This window comes from Marmota flaviventris, chromosome 10 (genome assembly GCF_047511675.1).
Source record: "Marmota flaviventris isolate mMarFla1 chromosome 10, mMarFla1.hap1, whole genome shotgun sequence".
NCBI classification, from domain to species: Eukaryota; Metazoa; Chordata; class Mammalia; order Rodentia; family Sciuridae; genus Marmota; species Marmota flaviventris.
Window position 1 is genome coordinate 50,828,297 of NC_092507.1, and position 17,881 is coordinate 50,846,177.

A 17,881-nucleotide genomic window follows, 5' to 3' on the forward strand; every position below is an offset into this window, starting at 1 on the left:
TGGAGAGAGAGAACAAACATGCATGTTACCTTTAATAATATTCAATATTTTCTGACAGTGGACATGAAGAATATCTGAGAAACTGCTTGGTCCAGCCTGGTTATCATACTTAAAAGAGGTTTACAAGAAAAATTTGTCACATCTTAATTGCCCTTTAAACTAGACATTTAATGGAATCCAAAAATGAGAATTATATGTTTGGGCACACATAAAAACCTAGGTTAAACTACAATTTTAAATACTGTATACTAAATCAATAAATGGTTAATTATCATATGATTTGTTAAAGGACATTTTTGGTAATAAGATTCTGATTTTGAATATTTAAATGCTATTGGAATAACATCCTATTTCAACAAATAAGAATACCTGGTCAACAAAAAAAAGACAGTTATATTTCCCTACAAGATTCTGTGATGTGATAAAAAATAAAGTTGTGCTTCTCCTGCTTTCTATATTCAGAATCACTGATGAAACTTTATAAACAGCTTTGTGCACTATCTGTAAGATTCTGGTGGAGTAGATCAGGATAGCAACTGGGCCTGGAATAACTCAAAAGATAGCCAATGTTGAGAACTAGTACAGATTCCTGATGTGAAAAAGTCTACATTTTAAGAAAACACATAAGAAATTAAGTATTCTGTGTCATACCAAAGTTTGAGTAAAAGGAAGCTTCTGTATTGACTCAGAGTAGTTGGTATTGCAAGACAACAAAACCATAATTATAGAAATCTTGAAGTCTTCAATATAGTATTTCAGACTTGTGTGTAACAGTCCAAACATATGTAAGAGAATTGACCTAGGAGTTAATTAATATGAGAAATGGCTTAGGTGATACTTAATATCCTTATATCTACCCTCTTTCATCCCCAAAGAACAGGAAGACTGTCATTTTTGTGGGTGAGTTTCAATTCTTATTGCCTTTCCTTATTCATTTAGCTCCATTTTCCCCAAATAGATTTCTTTTATTTGCAGTGCTGGGGATTGAACCTAGGGCCTTGCCCATGCTAAGCAAGTGCTATACCACTCAGCCCCCAACCCCAAATAAATATTTGAAGTTATGCCTTTCGGACTCTTCAGATGTACTATCTGAAAAAAATTTTTTGATTCAGTCTTTGAGTTGATGCAGATAAGAATTAAGGATAATTGCCCACTAAATTAAGTTTGAGGGGGAAGATAAACCATCACCTACATATATCAACTAGAGAATGAAGTCATGGTATTAATTCTAATCAGTTCTTACGTGGTTCATGTAACTGATCAGTACATCAAAAGGATTATTTCAAGGGTCCATTCTATAATAATAATACACAAAACCCCCTCCAGAAATCATGACTATATACTGTTTTGAGAAAATGAAAGTAATTGAAATAATATTTTCTGTATTATTTTTTCATATGAAGTTATGATTTTAAGTGATTTAATTATGATTTTAAGTGATTTAATTTTGACTAAAGCAGCTAATTTTAACTTTTTAACATATGCTTTGTAAAATCTGCAAGTGTCAAAAAGTAAATGACTTCTCATTTAATTGGTAGATTAAAAGGAATAAACTCCAGCTCTGTGTTACCCTTCATGGTGATATAGCTTTAAAACAGATTCCTAATTTATTGGCTTATATCATTAAAAACTGATGACTGGCCTGTTTAATCTGAAACAAATCATATATTTTAATTGCAGAGAATCATGAAGTTATACTAATAACAAAATTGTCATAAAGACCAAGCTGTTGTCACCAGTATTAGCTGTTTCAGTATTTAATCCTTTATAGACAAGAATTTTATCAGATGAACTCATTTTTGAATTCTAAATTTCTTTTTTAGGGTGTCTAAAATGGATACCCTAAATTGGAAACCAGTTTAAAAACTTCATATAAAGCAGTTACCAGTAACTACTACCTTCACCCATTAACTCATTTAATTAATGGCTCTTTGGGCCTATAAAGTGACTGCCAATTTTGATTTTGCTAGTTTTGGAGCCAGTTAACTCAATTTTCTCTGCCTCTTTCAATAAAGAAAAATTTTCAAAGTCCCACTCATTAAAAATTAGTGTAAACATTCACATATTTAATAGTACCTTTAAAATAAGCATTACTACATTTAAAATGGTTCCAAAATGAATCTATAAATGGTAATATAAATTAAAAAATACGAACTTAAAGTAAATAAATTTAACATTAGCTATGGTATAAATAATGGTAAATCTATAGTGTACCTTTTCGAGTCATTAAAATAGCTTTAAAAAAAGATAACAGTATGTTACCAGAATGTCAGAAACCATAGCCACGATTCTCAAACTTTACAATCTACACTTGGTACCATTTTGGCATTCTTCAATGAGTAAATTAATAATTTCCAGAATTACATCCCAAGTCCTAGTTTTCAACAGATCTTAACTTCTTTTCATAATGTTGAATACATGGCTCTTTTCAAATGAATAAAACAAGTGCGTTTATTTTAGAGATCCATTTTGCGAAGGCTCATTCGACTGAAGGAATCTCTGGGAAAAAATAAGAAGACAGTTATAAAAGAACAAAATAAATGTGCCATACTCAAAAAACAAATTTTTTTTTTGTGTGTATACCTTTTAAGATGTTTTACATACTCCTCCCCACCACCACCAGAGTAATCTCAAAATTTTTGTCACCAGTTATACTGACTTTTGTTAGATGCTTGTACACATACTCTGCCTTATATGTTTCTGGGTAACAAATTTTTCCAGAAGTGAATTATAGTAACCAGTTTGCCAGGTCTATTGATCATTTATTTATTTGTCTGTCTAGTAGGTGCTGCAGATATTGTGATAAAACAAGGACAATTAGGGACAATGGGAGATTTCAGGAAAAGACCTGGGATTAGAAAATGGCAAAAAAGCAGGTGTTTCTTGAAAATATTAAAAATTTTAAGAATTTTGTCTTAATTTTATATTCTTAGATTATTGAAGACCCCACAGGAATCTTTATGTGACTTATATATTGATGTTTTACCATATAAGACAATGGAAAAATTTATTATTTTATAAAACAACCAATTACATGTTACTATAAATATAGCACTGTTTATTAAATAACTTGCAAGAGATTGTAGAAGAATAGCACTCTTAAATATTTCATGTGTGGCTTAATAGAAGGTCTAGATTTTCATATCTGCTTCTGTATTCAGTCTTAAAATATCACATCTCATGTTATATCTGAAAACTCTACCGTGCCCTTGTGATAATGAGAGTGAAAAGGCAAACAATATTTGGTATTAAGATGAAACAAGTTTTTGATTTCAGGAACCTCTTGAAAAGGGCCTTAGGGACTCCCCATGGGTCCTAGATCACCTCTTAAGCCCCATAGGCCTTACTGCAAAATAACATTCCGTATTTTATAAATCAACAAAAATTAAAATTCTGACTTTTTCCCAAAAAATTCTGAAGTTGAGATAGAAAGGAATGATATTCTTGAAATAACCTCTTGGTGTATTTTTCTTTACCCTTAAGTTGGTTTCTTTTGCTATTAAGGTTAAGCAGGAGGAACCTTATATCCCTAAGAAAGGAGAGGGCAGGTATAAAGAGATCACATTCAGCTCTGAATCTCAAAGCTTGGTTTTTTTAGTTCTAGAGAAAACATTATTGAAACCTGGATACTGTTCATCAAGAAAAGGTTTTTTCTAAATGCCAAAAAGTTGCCTGTAAATATTAACAACTAAAGCTTAGAAGATGGCATAAAGTAGATCACAGAGAAGGGCAAACTCAGGATATGGTATAATGGAAAGTTTCCTTCAGATAAGAAGAACACAGCCTTTCCAAGGAAAGGAGCTGGAGACAGCGGAAGGAACTGACACTAGGATTAGGCAATTGCTTGACTATCTTGGGGACACAGCACTCTCACCCTCTGGGACCTTTGACTTGGTGGGTAGGACTCATGTAGGGAAGTGGAGGCAGCAAGAAGGAAGAAGTTCCAAACTAAAGGTAAAACCATCGGGAATTTTGAAAGGAAACTACTTCCTAGAATGTCTCACATCAGAATAGATAATGGAAGCAAGACTTTTTTGTCTACGTGGTAGGGGTACCAGGGATTGAATGCAAGGACATTCAACCACTGAGTCACATGCCCAAGCCCTATTTTGTATTTTATTTAGAGACAGTCTGAGTGGCTTACGGACTCGCTTTTGCTGAGGCTGGCTTTGAACTCATGATCCTCCTGCCTTAGCCTCCAGAGCTGTTGGGATTATAGGCATGTGCCAACGTGCCTGGTGCAAAACATGTTTTGTCAGAGGATCTAAAATGGGCCCTCTGGGCTCTGCTCCTATAGCTTGTAGAAGAGACTTGAGATGATGTACTTGCTCCCTTGGGGGACATAATATACAGCAGGCACTTGGTAGACTTTTGAATTAATGTGAGGGTAGATTTTTTTTTTCCCACTGCTCTTTAAGTATAAAAGTAGACCACTAAAAAACAGCTAATTTAACGAACCTTTTTTTGGGTATACAGGAGCACTTTACCATTGAGCTATATCCCCAGCCTTTTTGGGGGGAGTGTGTGGGAAGGGTGGGTACTGGGGATTAAAGCCAGGGCTCTCAAACACCAATCCACATCCCCAGCCAACCTTGTTTGTTTTATTTAGAGACAGGGTCTTATTGAGTGCTTAGGGCCTCACTAAATTGGTGAGGCTGGCTTTGAAATTATGATCCTCCTGCCTCAGTCTCTAGAGCCACTGGGATTACAGGTGTGTGCCACTGCACCTGGCTCCTTTGTTTTTTGTTTTTGTTTTTGTTTTTTTAATTTTCCCAATATGTGTTGCGAAGAATCAAACCCAGTTCCTCACACATGCTAGGCAAGCTCTCTACCACTGAGCCACAATCCCAGCCCCTTGGGTGTATGTATGTATGTATGTATGTATGTGTGTGTGTGTGTGTGTGCACGCGCGCCCTGAGGCTATCCTCAAAGTTGAGATCACTGAGATTATAGGCATGTGCTAGCCAGTTTAACTTTTTTATTGCAGTTTAGTATACTCTGCATCTAAATTGCTTTCATACAAGTAGCTTTGAACAATCTTCTAAATGTTAATTTATTGGACAACAACAATGTAATACTCTTTTACTCAAAGAAAAGGGTGGTAAAATATCAGTGCCACAATAATTCAACAATTGCATGTAAATTTGAGTTCAAACTGTAAAAATTGCAGTTTGTTTTTCTCAGTTTTTGTGCCCTTTTCAGAATTCAGGGGCTAAAAGCAAAATGCCATGCACTGTCCCAGGAACTTTGTAATGCCATTTAATCTCCACCACAACCTTTTCAAAGTAAATACTATCTTATCACATAAGAAGAGAAATCTAAAAATCAGACTAAATTACCTGTTGAAGTAGAATTAGGATTCAATTGTAGAAAGTTCTAAGTTATTTCCATTTCTAATTTGGAGAAAAATACTGAAGTCTTTTTGATACTCACTGGGGTTATTTGTTTTAATACATTTCTAGAAGATTATGTACTATTTACTGTCACAGGTGAAGGAAAATGAATGCCTTTCTCACAAAAGTACCAGAAAGTGTGACCCTACATTTAAGGAACAGTTTTAGGAGGCTAGATGAATGAATGCTGTCCTAGTTAGTATGAATGCGCGAATTACAGGAAGGAAAGTGACTTTATCTTACAGACTTATTAAGGTATAGGTGATAAAAGGTTTATGTTATTTGAACGAGTTAGGTTTCAGGGGGCACAATATCTGAAACCATGTAAGTAAAATTAACAATAATTCATTATTAAAACAATTCAGAAAATAAGCATACCTGTGGCAAGTGACAGGCAATACTGCCTTGTACAACTGAGGAATCTTTCTGTTTATCAGTGGCTGTAGAGCCTCTTTAAGGCGATGATAGTTTCTCTCCAGTTCCCTTTGATACTCTTTTTGATCTGGTCCAATTAGGCTCTTATTTTTTCTTAAGGCATCCTCACACCTAAGAGAAAAGGCATGTTATCAAAAGATTTCTTCTGGCATAGTTTGTAGACTTGGTGACACACATATATCTATATCTATATCTATCTATCTATCTAAAACTATATTAACTATGATAAGGATATTCAGCTTTTCAGCTGAATGTTAATAATCTTTTTATGCTTTAGGTTTAAACAGATAATCAACTGAATTCCATTAAATCTAACAAACACTTCCAATTTTCATTAAATTGAAATTTATATATTTTTAATGTTAAATATGAAGGCATCCTTTTCATATCACTAATAGACTAGAAACTGTTTAAGGAATGTAGTCAAATTATGTGGCACCAATGGCATCTGACACAGTACTTGTCAACTGTGTTCAAATAAATGTTTTCTAAAATGAACAGATCTGGATGACAATCCTTTATCTAACTTACTCATATACCTAAGAAAAACCTCTGGATCCTGATAAAGGAATAAATTACGATTGAAAAACAATATATACATATCCATACTTGTAGGATGCAGCTAAAGCAATGCTTAGAGGAAAATGTATAGCCTTAAATGTGTATATTAGAAAATAATTTTATTTTCTAAATAATAAAATTGAAAAGTCAGAACTTACAAAGAACAGACTAAATATAAGGGAGGAAATAATAAAATTTGAAAGCATGACAGAGTATCAAAAATAGGAGAAGTTAGAAGCCAAGTGCATTATAGTAGTCCCAGTTACTTGGGAGGCTGGGCAGGATTAATTGAGCCCAAGGATTTAGAGCCAGCCAGGAACCTCATTTCAAAAACAACAACAACAACAACAAAAACCCAGCAATAAAAAAGGGAAAAATTAGTTATTTGGAAAAACCCAAACAACAGACTAAACTTTATCAAGATTAAATGAGGGAAGATCAAATATTCCCTACTAGAAATTTAAAATGGAATATAAAAAAATCAAATATAGCAAATATCTAAACAGTCTTGAAGGATACAATGTACAATTTAATGCAAAAGATTTTTCTAGATAAATATAACAATTATTTTTTAAAAATGTGAATAACCCTAAATCCATCAAATTAAATCAGTAAGTCACAAATCTATACACAAAAACACTAAAATGAAAATTTTACTAAGCACTCTAGAGACAAGTAATGTAATTATTCCAGAGTAAAATAAACTTTCAAAGGGGAAAAAAGAACTATTCCTGAGAGGGTTCTCAACTAATTTTTTCAAAGCTAGGATACCAAAACCTAATGAAGACTAAGGAAAAAAATTCTTATTCAATATTACCCATAAGTATGATTATAAAACCTGCAAAGATAGTAACAGGAAACTGTTCTACCTATGTATTAAAAACACACATACACATATACCATGACCAAGTTGTTTATCTGTAATAAATGGAAGATTAACAATAAGAAATCAATATATGTAACTCACACCACTAAAAGATCAAAGGAGATGTAGAAAAAGTATTTGAAAAAAAAAATTTAAAACTTGTCATACTAAACTTAATTAAAACCTTAACCCAGGTGCTGGCATTGTAGCTCAGTGGTAGAGTGCTTGCCTAGCATGTGTGAGGCACTGGGTGTGATTCTCATCACCACAGCTAAACAAATAAAGGTCCATTGACAACTATATATATATATATATATAAATAAATGTCCTTCACCTAATTAAAATATCTACAAAAAAAAAAACCCTGCAGGAAACACTATATTCAATGGTGAAAACATTTATTTTTAGATCAGGTGTAAGGAAATAATGTCTTCTATTCCTATACAGTATAGCACTGGAGGCTCTAATTATTACTATAAGAAAAAGATTCTATAGATAAATTATTAAAATTAACAAGTGAGTTTTATAAGGTTCTCAAGTAAAATATATATGAATCAACTATATTTCTGTATATCAGCAAATGAAATTATTTTAAGTTATTAACAAAAGCATAGAAGTATTAAATACTAAAGGATAAATCAAAAGATGTACAACACCTCTAAACAGAAATTTTAAATAATATTAAGAAAACATTCAAATTATTCAAAATAAAGAAAATGGAGAAATACATGATATTCATGGATTCACGTCAATAAAGATGTTAATTCTCTTCCAATTGATGTATACATTCAGGCTATTTTGTTTTTTGGAAGCGGGGGGAACAAACTGATTCTAAAATTTAAAATTTATATTAAAAAACCCCCAGGACTGGAGTTGTGGCTCAGTGATAGAGCATTTACCTGGCACGAGTGAAGCCCTGGGTTCAATCCTCAGCATTGCATATAAATAAATAAAATAAAAGATCCATTTACAACTAAAAACATTTTTTAGAAAGCCCTCAAATAGTCCTTGAACAAAACAAGGTGAGAGGAACTGTTGTACCAGATACCAAAACTTACTATAGAGCTGATATCATTAGCATAGCATTGGTTAAGAAATTTAAGAGAATAAAGATCCAAGAAACTGATGCATACAAATGGGCAGTTAATTTTTAATTGAGATGATACTGAGAGCAATGGAGAAAAGGCAATCTTTCAAATAGTAATGTTGGGCAACTGAAATTCACTAAGGAAAAGAAACCTGACAGCATATTAAAGAAACAGTACTGAGATCACTAACTGTTAACAGTATGGAGAAAAATCAAACTGATCCCTACTTGTACCATACCAAAAAAAAAAAAAAAAAAATCAATCAGAAATGGATTCTTTAGAAAACTAATTTTAAAACTTTTTTTCCCTAATTAGTTCATCTTATCTTATTTTTATGTTCTCAAAGGGTTGTCACAATATATTGTAGATACTGAAACTTTCTTTTAATGCTTTGTCGTTAGGATGATCCTAAAAATTTTGATACTTGTGCAATGCACCACTCAGCTAGTATCAAAAAATTAAAAGGTTATTTTTTGCCCACCCTTTGTTTAACCTATATTTTAATTTTAGAAATACCACCATGCTTTTATTAATTTTTAAATTTTAGTAGAAAAATATTTATTTTAAAATTATGTGTACATAGGTTTTAGAAAAAAAGAATTCAAGAAGGGCATATTTCAGGCAATATGACAAAAATCCAACAAAGTAAAACTAATTTAAAACTTTATTTCCTAATTAGTTCCTCTTATTTTTATGTTCTTAAAGGGTTGTCACAATATATTATAAATATCTCTGAAACTTTCTTTTAATGCTTCATCATTTAGGATGATCCTAAAAACTTTGATACTTGTGCAATGCAGCACATGGCTAGTACTTTTTTTTTAGTTGTTGATGGACTTTATTGTATTCATTTATTAATATGTGGTGCTGAGAATCGAACTCAGTGCCTCATACATGTGAAGTAAGCACTCTACCACTGAGCCACAAACCCAGCCCAGTAGTATCTTTTCTTGAAGCATATTAAAATATTTTTGCCAACAGACAGCCTACAGAAAGGGAGACAATCATTACCACCAGCACCTCAGAGCATTAAACTCTAGAATATATAAATAACTCATAAAAGTTAACACCAGCACAAACAAACAAACAAAAAAACCCCAAATAACTCAATCAATAAATGAGATAAGGAACTGAAAGGCACTTCACAGAAGAAGAAATCCAAATGGTCAACAAATATATGAAAAAATGTTCAATATCTCTAATAATTAAGAGAAATGCATATTAAAACTACACTGAGATTCCATCTCCAGTCAGAATGGCAATTTTCAAGAATACAAGTAATGATAAATGCTGGGGAGAATATGGGAAAAGAGGTTCACTTTGCTGGTGGGACTGCAAACTGGTACAACCATTATAGAAAGGAGCAAGGAGAGTTCTCAGAAAACTTGGAATGGAACCACCATTTGAACCAGTTATCCCACTCCTTGGTTTATACCCAAAGGATTTAAAATCAGCAAATTAGAGTGATGCAATCATTTCAATGTTTATAGCAGCTCAATTTACAAAAGCCAAACTAAGGAACCAACCTAGGTGCTCTTCAGCATATGAATGGATAAAGAAACTAGTATATATACACAATGGAATATTATGGCATTTGCTGGAAAATGAATGGAACTGGAGAATATCATGCTAAATGATATAAGTGAGTCCCCAAAATCCAAAGGCAGAATATTCTCTCTGATTTGCAATGAGGGGAAAGCTAGTTCATTGGAGACAAAGGAGAATGAAGGGAAGGGAGGGGGGACTGGAATAGAAAAAAGACAGTAGAATGAATCAGATATATCTTTTCTATCTTTACATATAAATATACAACTAATGTAACTCCATCTCATATACAACCACAATAATGGAATCCTAATTGGAACAAGTTATACTTATTCTATGTACGTACAATATGTCAAAATATACCCTCCTATTATTTATCCAGAAAGAATAAAAAATATTTTGGCCAAAAATAATAAAATATCAATGCCACTGTGTTAAAACTTCATGCTTTACTTAGCCTCTTTATTTTACCCCTTTTGATCTATCTGAATTTTATCCAAGAATATAATTCCCCAGGAGATCCAAGTTCCTCTAGTTGTTTTCTTAGTGTTTCTAGTTCTTCTAGTAGAGACAGTTCCCTTTAATGCTGTTCCTCCTTGTGAGGAAGAAAGAACAGTGCCATGCCTGGAACCATGGCTGATGACTGAACACTACCAGGATTGACAGATTCTGTAGGAGGCATGTTAGGAACCCAGAACAGATTGCAAAATTCATTGTCTTTTCTGTATGTCCATTAGTCTGTTGGAGCCTTGTATATTCTTCAAGTGAAACATCTTGTCTACTTAACATCTGATTTTCTTATTCTAATTCTTCTTTCTTTGCCTTCAAGACTTCCACTTTCTCCTATAGTCTCTTTAATTTTTTCAAAAAATATTTACTTTTTAGTTATAGATGGGCACAATATTTTAATTTTATATTTATGTGGTGCTGAGGATCGAACCCAGTGCCTCATGAATGCTAGGCAAGCACTCTTCCACTGAGCCATACCCCAGCCCCTTCAATTTGTTTTGATAAAGAGATTTTCTTTTTCTGAGCAACTGCAGCTCACTGTAGTTTCACTTTAGCTTGATTATACTTTTCTTCTCTCATGAAGCTCACACTTTTCTTCTTAACATATAAATACACAACTAATTAACTCCACCTCATATACAACCACAATAATGGAATTCTAATTGGAACAAGTTATACTTATTCTATGTACGTACAATATGTCATTTGTTCTTCTTCCAATGTCTTTTCAACATCTAGTTGTACTTTTTCAATTTGGTTTCTTAAATTTTGGCATTTGTGTTTTAATCTCCCCATCATTTTCTTCAGCATTTGGTTTAAATTCAGCAAGTCATTCTGACTGTGCCAGTGAGTCACCTGGATGTGCAAACTACTGATTTGCTATTTCTGAGAATTTTCATCTTTTTTCTTCCTCTGCATTTCCAATATTCTTCCTTGGCAGCTAGTACTTTACATATTAATTCATGATCCTTCTTTACCAAAGCACTTCCTGGTGTTCAAAGGCTGATTTGAGAATTTCACTGTAATGCATCCAGTGCACTTTGATCTTATCCCTTTCTCTTTCTAGCTCACTCTTAACTCTTCTAACTCCAGTTTGATTCTGTTAATTCTAGTTTGTTTGAATGTTTAAGCTGCTTTACCTTACTAGTCAATGTATGTATTTCTCTGTCAACTTTAGGCAATTTACTGATTTAAAAAAGTATTTTGTTCATTGCTGGATTATAGCTCTTTTTCCCAATGTTCAGCTTATAGCTTAACTGTTTTTCAGCTTCCAGGGGTCCTACTATAGTATGCAGCTCTTCCAACTGTTGCACTTGTATTCACCTGAGCACCAGAATTCTCTTTTGCAGAAAAGTCCTTAATTCTAATATTTCAGCCTCTAAAACTTAATTTCTGAGTCAAATGGACTTTTTCTAGTTCAAGTTGCTCCATTCATTTGCTTTCGCTTGTGAGATCAATACTAAACAGCTGGTTAGACTGTTCTTTATCTTTCCCTAGTCTTGCAATCTCTGATCAATATTTTTTCTTCTTCTGAAATATGGGCAAATTCTTCCTTCTTGTGTTCAAATTCTGACTTGAAAACGTGTGTTCACAGCAAAGCTTCTTACATTCAGCTCTACACTCTTCCACTCCTTCATCCAGATTCCCCGAATATTCTCAATATTGGAGTTTTTAGTTCTTGTTGTCTTTGGGCTCTTAACAATAAGAATTTTGGGGGAGTTAATGCGGGTGTGTTCAACTCTCAGAGTCTGATAAGTAATTTTATGATGTTTACATTATAACCTCTCATCGATTAACATTTTTTGAAACTCAGATACAGAACTCCACCAGGTGGAAAAAGTGTTGGAAATAGTGTCTACCTTGGTAAGTAAGCTTACAATCATGTAAAAATAAGTTGTGTCTTCTTATTGTTTTATGTTGTTGTTTTTTTTTCCCCCAGGAGTATTTCCCATTTATTTCTTGCTAAGGCAGAATGGCAGAATCTCAGGAGGCCAAATTATACCAGATTCACATAAGGGCCATTCTACATGTGCACATGAAAATTAACGATGATGGTTAATTTTTCCAGGGCTGGCGGAAGCTTTGGGGCTGATCCAACCCTCCAACTCGGGACAGGTCCCCATGCCCTTGTGTGGACTGCAGAACTGGAGGACAGTTGAGCCAGACCCTTACGCTCCTAACTCAGGGAAATCTGAGTCTCCCAGGAGAGCCCTGAGGGTGCAAATGGTGCCCCCCAAAGCCCTGTTCTTTCTTGGTAGACCTGCCTCCTCAGGGGTGCAGGGTGGCCCAGATGCCACCTCAGCCCACTATTCCCCCTCTAACTTTTAGAAGTCAAAAGCACAGTTATTACTACAAAGAAAATAATTTCTTCAACATGACACACAATTATAAAGGAAAAGACTAAATCACCTAAACACATAAAATTTAAGAACAAACTAAAAAGCAACAAGCCCCAAGTTCAGAGTAGATACTTGTGATACTTAAAAATGATAAAGCATTACATACCCAGAATACTCTGAGAAGTTAATAAGGAAAAGATTCTGAGAATAAAGTGGCAAGACCTGGGCATATAACTTTACAGAAGATGAAAAGTGAAATTGCTGAGCAGTCAACCAGAAATTCAACCTCTCAGGTTATCAAGAAGTGCGTATTTAATCCACAATCACATCTCATTTCACATCCACCAGATTTGGAGAAATTAAAATGATGGACAATACCAAGTAATGGTGAGGATGTACAACAATACAAACTTTCATACTACTGGTAATCGTGGATTATATACTTTGGGGAAAATGTGGCATCAACTGGTTGAAGACGGACCTATGAATCAGCAATACTACTCTTAGGTATAAATCCTAGAAAATCTCTTATACAAGTATGTCTAGAAATAGCTATGGGAATATTTGAGTAATATTCTTTTAAACTAGAAACAAAAACAAACCAACCAGGGCTCAGTGGTAGAGCACTTGCCTAGCATGTGTGAGGCACTGGTTTTGACCCTCAGCACCACATTAAATAAATAAAATGAAGGTATTGTGTCCATCTACAACTAAAAATAAAATTAAAAACAACAACAACAAAACAAACAAGTCTGAGGGTCTGGCTCAATGACCAAAATATTCATTAAAAGAATAAATTGTGGGGCTGGGACTGGGGCTCAGTGGCAGAGCACTTGCCCACATGTGTGAGGCACTGGGTTCAATCCTCAGCACCACAAAAAAATAAACAAAAATAAAGTTATTGTACTCACTTAAAAAAAAAAAAAAGAATAAATTGTGGTATATTCATACAATGAAGTATATAAAAATTAAAGTAACACTTATAAATAGCTCACAAAAACTAAAAACAGCAAGTTATTAAGACTATACATATTGAACATTTATATAAAGTTAAAAGGATGCTAAAAAATGAAAAAATAGTTAAAAAGATGTAAAACAAAATAATATATTACTTAGGGATATATTCATTTCTGATAAAACTACAGAGACAAGAAAACAAATGATAAATGAGAAAATTCAGGATACTGGTCATCTTCAAAGGCAGAGAGGGAGATAAGTCAGAGAAGGCTACATGAGGAAGGGATCTCAAAGTAATAATAATACTCAATATCTTAAGTCTGTACATGACTTTTTTCTTAATTTTTTTTTTTTTTTGGTATGTGTGATACTGGGAATTGAACCCAGGGGTGCTTAACCACTGAACCACAGGATTCTCATTATTCCCAGACCCTTATTTGTGTTTTATTTTGAGACAGGGTCTCAATGAGTTGCTTAGGGCCTTGCTAAGTTGCTGAGGCTGGCTTTGAACTCAAGATTTTTCTGCCTCAGCCTACGGGGCCACTGGGATTACTATTCTTTAACAGCAAATTGTTACAAATATTATTTTCAATCTATTCAAGATTTAATGAAAAAAAGTTTTAAAAGACAAAACCCCAAAACATAAAAAGTTAAACACATGGAAAAATGTTTATTGTTTTTAGTAATAAAGCAAACTAAAGTACCACTTAAAACTGATTAACAAAAGACAATGTATTTATGTAGCATGACTTAAAAGCAAGCTATGCATACAGCTGCTTTCTTGGCACTGTTAATATTGAGAAACTTTTTGAAATATACTATATATTAAGTGCCAGTAAAAATGTTCATGTACTTTGGCTTAGTAATTTCACAACAGAAAATTTTTAAAGTGTTTTATTTTTACTCGTACACTTTAATTCTCTTAACTCTCTGAGGTAGGTTCTTTTCTCCCATTTTACAAAAAAGGAAATTAAGACAAAGGGATTAACTAACTTGTCTGAGCGTACATGGGAGGAAGGTGGAAAAACTGAAAAACCATGATAGAAATTTTAATTCAGTTCGGTGCGGTGGTGCATGTCTGTAATCCCAGTGTCTCAGAAAACTGAGGCAGAAGGATCCCAAGGTCAAAGCCAGCCTTAGCAACTTAGTGACCCTAAGCAACTTAGTGAGAACCTGTCTCAAAATGAAAAATAAGTGGCTGGGAAAATAGCTCAGCTGGTAGAGTGCTTGCCTCACATCACAAGGTCATGGGTTCAATCCCGAGCCCCATTAAAATAAAAAAAAAAAAAGTGCAACAAAATGAAAAATAAAAGGGCTGGGAATGTGGCTCAAGGGTCAAGTGCCCCTGGGTTCAAAAAAGAAAAATTTAAGGGGCTGGGATTGTGGTCAGTGGTAGAGTACTTGCTTGGCACCTGTGAGGCAATGGGTTCGCTCCTCAGTGCCACATAAAAATAAATAAATAAAATAAATTTATTAAAAGAAAGAATATTTTTAAAATTCAACAGTTTTAACAAAAAAAGATCCTTTGTAGTACTATTTCACATTCAGCAAATTCAACTTAAAAAATAGGAACATACAAATTGAGAAAATAATATAACCATTAGGATAATAATATTAACTAAGAATTTAAGATTATATGTATACTATGATTTAATTATGTTAAAATATATATGCATATTGGTATAAAAATCAGTGGTAAAATGGAAAAATGTGATTTGGGACATAACTTCTTTGTAAAGTCTATTTGTAGTTTTTTTTCTACTTTTTTTTTTTTAGTTTACAAGAAAACATTTTCTCAACAGGTAAAATAACACTTAAGGAGACCTGTTGACTACAAGAATTCATTACTGTAAAATAAATATATACAAAAAGACATTTGTTTAAAACTGTAGTTGTGTTAAAATTTTCCAAACCAATAGCAAAGACAAAAGGTATCTCTTACTAAATGTCTACCACTTAATAAAGTATGTATTGTTCCTTGCTCACAAAGACAGCGGAATTTATTTTGATATTGTTTTAAAGCCCCAAATAATAAATTCTATAAGTGGGAAAGAAGTTTATCATCACAGGTCATCTGTTCTGTTAACCAATTCTATATGGCCATATATACTAATTGTCATGTTAAAGAATTAACATCAAACTCAAAAGCTTCTGCACAGTAAAAGAAATAATCAACAGAGTAAAGAGACAACCTACAGAATGGAACGATATATTTGCAAACTATACATCTGACATGGAGTTAATATCTGGAATTTGTAAGGAATTTTAAAAATTCAGTAGCAAACAAATAAACTTGATTTTAAAATGGGAAATAGACCTAAATACTTGTCTCAAAAAATACATTAATGATTAATGTCATTAATCACAAGGAAATGCAAATCAAGACCAAAATGAGATATTATCTTATCCCAGTAACAATGGCTATTATCAAAAAAACAAAAGATAATAAGTGCTGGCAAGAATGTGGAGAAAAGGGAACCCTGTACTGCTGGTAGGAATGGAAATTAGTAAAGCCTTTATAGAAAACTGTATGAATGTTTTTCAAAATTTAAAAATAGAACTGTGATTCAGAAATCTTGCTACTGGATATATATCCAAAGGAAATGAAATAAGTTTGTTAAAGAGACATCTGCACTCCCATGTTCACTGCAGCACTATTCACAATGGCCAAGAAACAGAAACAATGTAAGTTGGTCCATCAACTGACAGAAAAGAAAATGTGGTACATATATACACGATAGAATGCTATTTAGCCATAAAAAAAAAAAAAATGAAGTCCTGTTATTGTGTTAAGATGAAACAAAGTGGAAATCATTATGTTAAGTAAAATAAGTTAGGCACTGAAGGACAAGCACCACGTGATCTCATTTATGTGCGATCTAAAAATGTTGATCTCACAGAAGTTGAGAGTAAGAATGACAGCTACCAGAGGCTGGAGAGAAGACTGGGGAGGGATGAACAGGGAGAGATTGATCAAAGGGTACTAAGTTGTAGTTAGATAGGAGTAAGAAACTCTGGTGTGTTATTACATAGTAGAGTGACTAAAGATAATGTTAATGTGCTGTGTACGTCAAAAAGCCAGAAGAGAGGATTTTGATTGTTTTCACCAGAAAGAATGATGAATACTTGAGGAAAGTGATGTCCTGAGAAAGTTTATCCTAACACTGCACAATGTATACATGTACCAAAACATCACTTGGTACCCATAGATACATATAATTTTAATTTTTTATGTATCAGTTAAAAATAAACTTAAGTTAAAAAATCATACTGTAAAATCTCATTTAATTGTTCCCTTTTCTGTGATCAGTGTTAATAAAGCAAGAATTATCAGTTGATAAATGACTATTTTCCCCTATTATTTCAAAATTTAATATTTACAAATGTCTATTTATTATGTGCCAAGTATCAGCCTATAAAGATTTTATTTGTGCAGAGAGTTAGGATTGCATGGCTGAGCCTGCTATCCTTAGGAAGGCCTGATTACAAAATTGGTCCTCCATTAGCCTTTGAGAATTTGGATTTCAGGATTCTCATTATTCTCAGAAGATAAAAATGACTCACTGTCCCAAAACTGTTCATATAAATAGTATGGATTATGTTGAAAATCTGTTTTTATTCTGGGGATCTGGAATTTTGGTACACAATCAGGGAATTGGATATTGGAAAATGAAGTTCTCAATAAAAACGTCTGGCACCATGTCTCTAATGGGGTTCCTTGGTAGACAATATTTCATGCATGTTGTCACAACTTATTGCAGAGGAATTAGGCATACCTTATGCTACTCCACTGACAGAAGACCCTTTGAAGTCTGTACCTGGTTTCCTGCAGACTTCACTACATACTTAGTGGACATAACTTTGTATCTTTTCAGTGCAATAAATCACAGCAACCAGTACAACTGTGCCAAGTCCTCAGAGTCCACCTGGCAAATCACTGAAACTGGGGGGTGAGCTTGGGGACTTCTACTACTATGTATTGTTTCATCAAACTTGTACAACCTCCCTATGATAGGTAGGTATCTTTGTTCTTACTTTGTAGACTTCTTGAAAAACTGAGTATCGTAGAGGTAGGTTAAGTGACCCAGACATACATTGATAAAGTCAGGATGTGAATATTAATTTTTGGCATCCAAGTTTCTTATTTTAACTTCCCTAAGGGAAGGGGAACAAAAACTCACATATTGA

At 33.5% G+C, this 17,881-nt stretch overlaps 1 protein-coding gene and 2 pseudogenes across 1 annotated transcript in view; all 3 read right to left on the reverse strand.

Moving 5' to 3' along the window:
• Positions 1 to 17: 17 nt before the first annotated feature.
• The window catches only part of Dock7 (dedicator of cytokinesis 7), a 212,338-nt gene continuing 194,474 nt past the window's right edge, over positions 18 to 17,881 (reverse strand). Inside the window, exons 47-48 of the mRNA XM_071617906.1 lie at positions 5,772 to 5,939; positions 18 to 2,499 (exon numbers count right to left, since the gene is read on the reverse strand). Coding sequence (XP_071474007.1) covers positions 2,457 to 2,499; positions 5,772 to 5,939 — 211 coding nt within the window. The 3' untranslated portion in view covers positions 18 to 2,456. The remainder of the gene's footprint in view (positions 2,500 to 5,771; positions 5,940 to 17,881) is intronic.
• LOC114103702 (centrosomal protein of 83 kDa pseudogene) lies at positions 10,369 to 11,315 on the reverse strand (annotated as a pseudogene).
• LOC139707324 (centrosomal protein of 83 kDa-like) lies at positions 11,324 to 17,550 on the reverse strand (annotated as a pseudogene).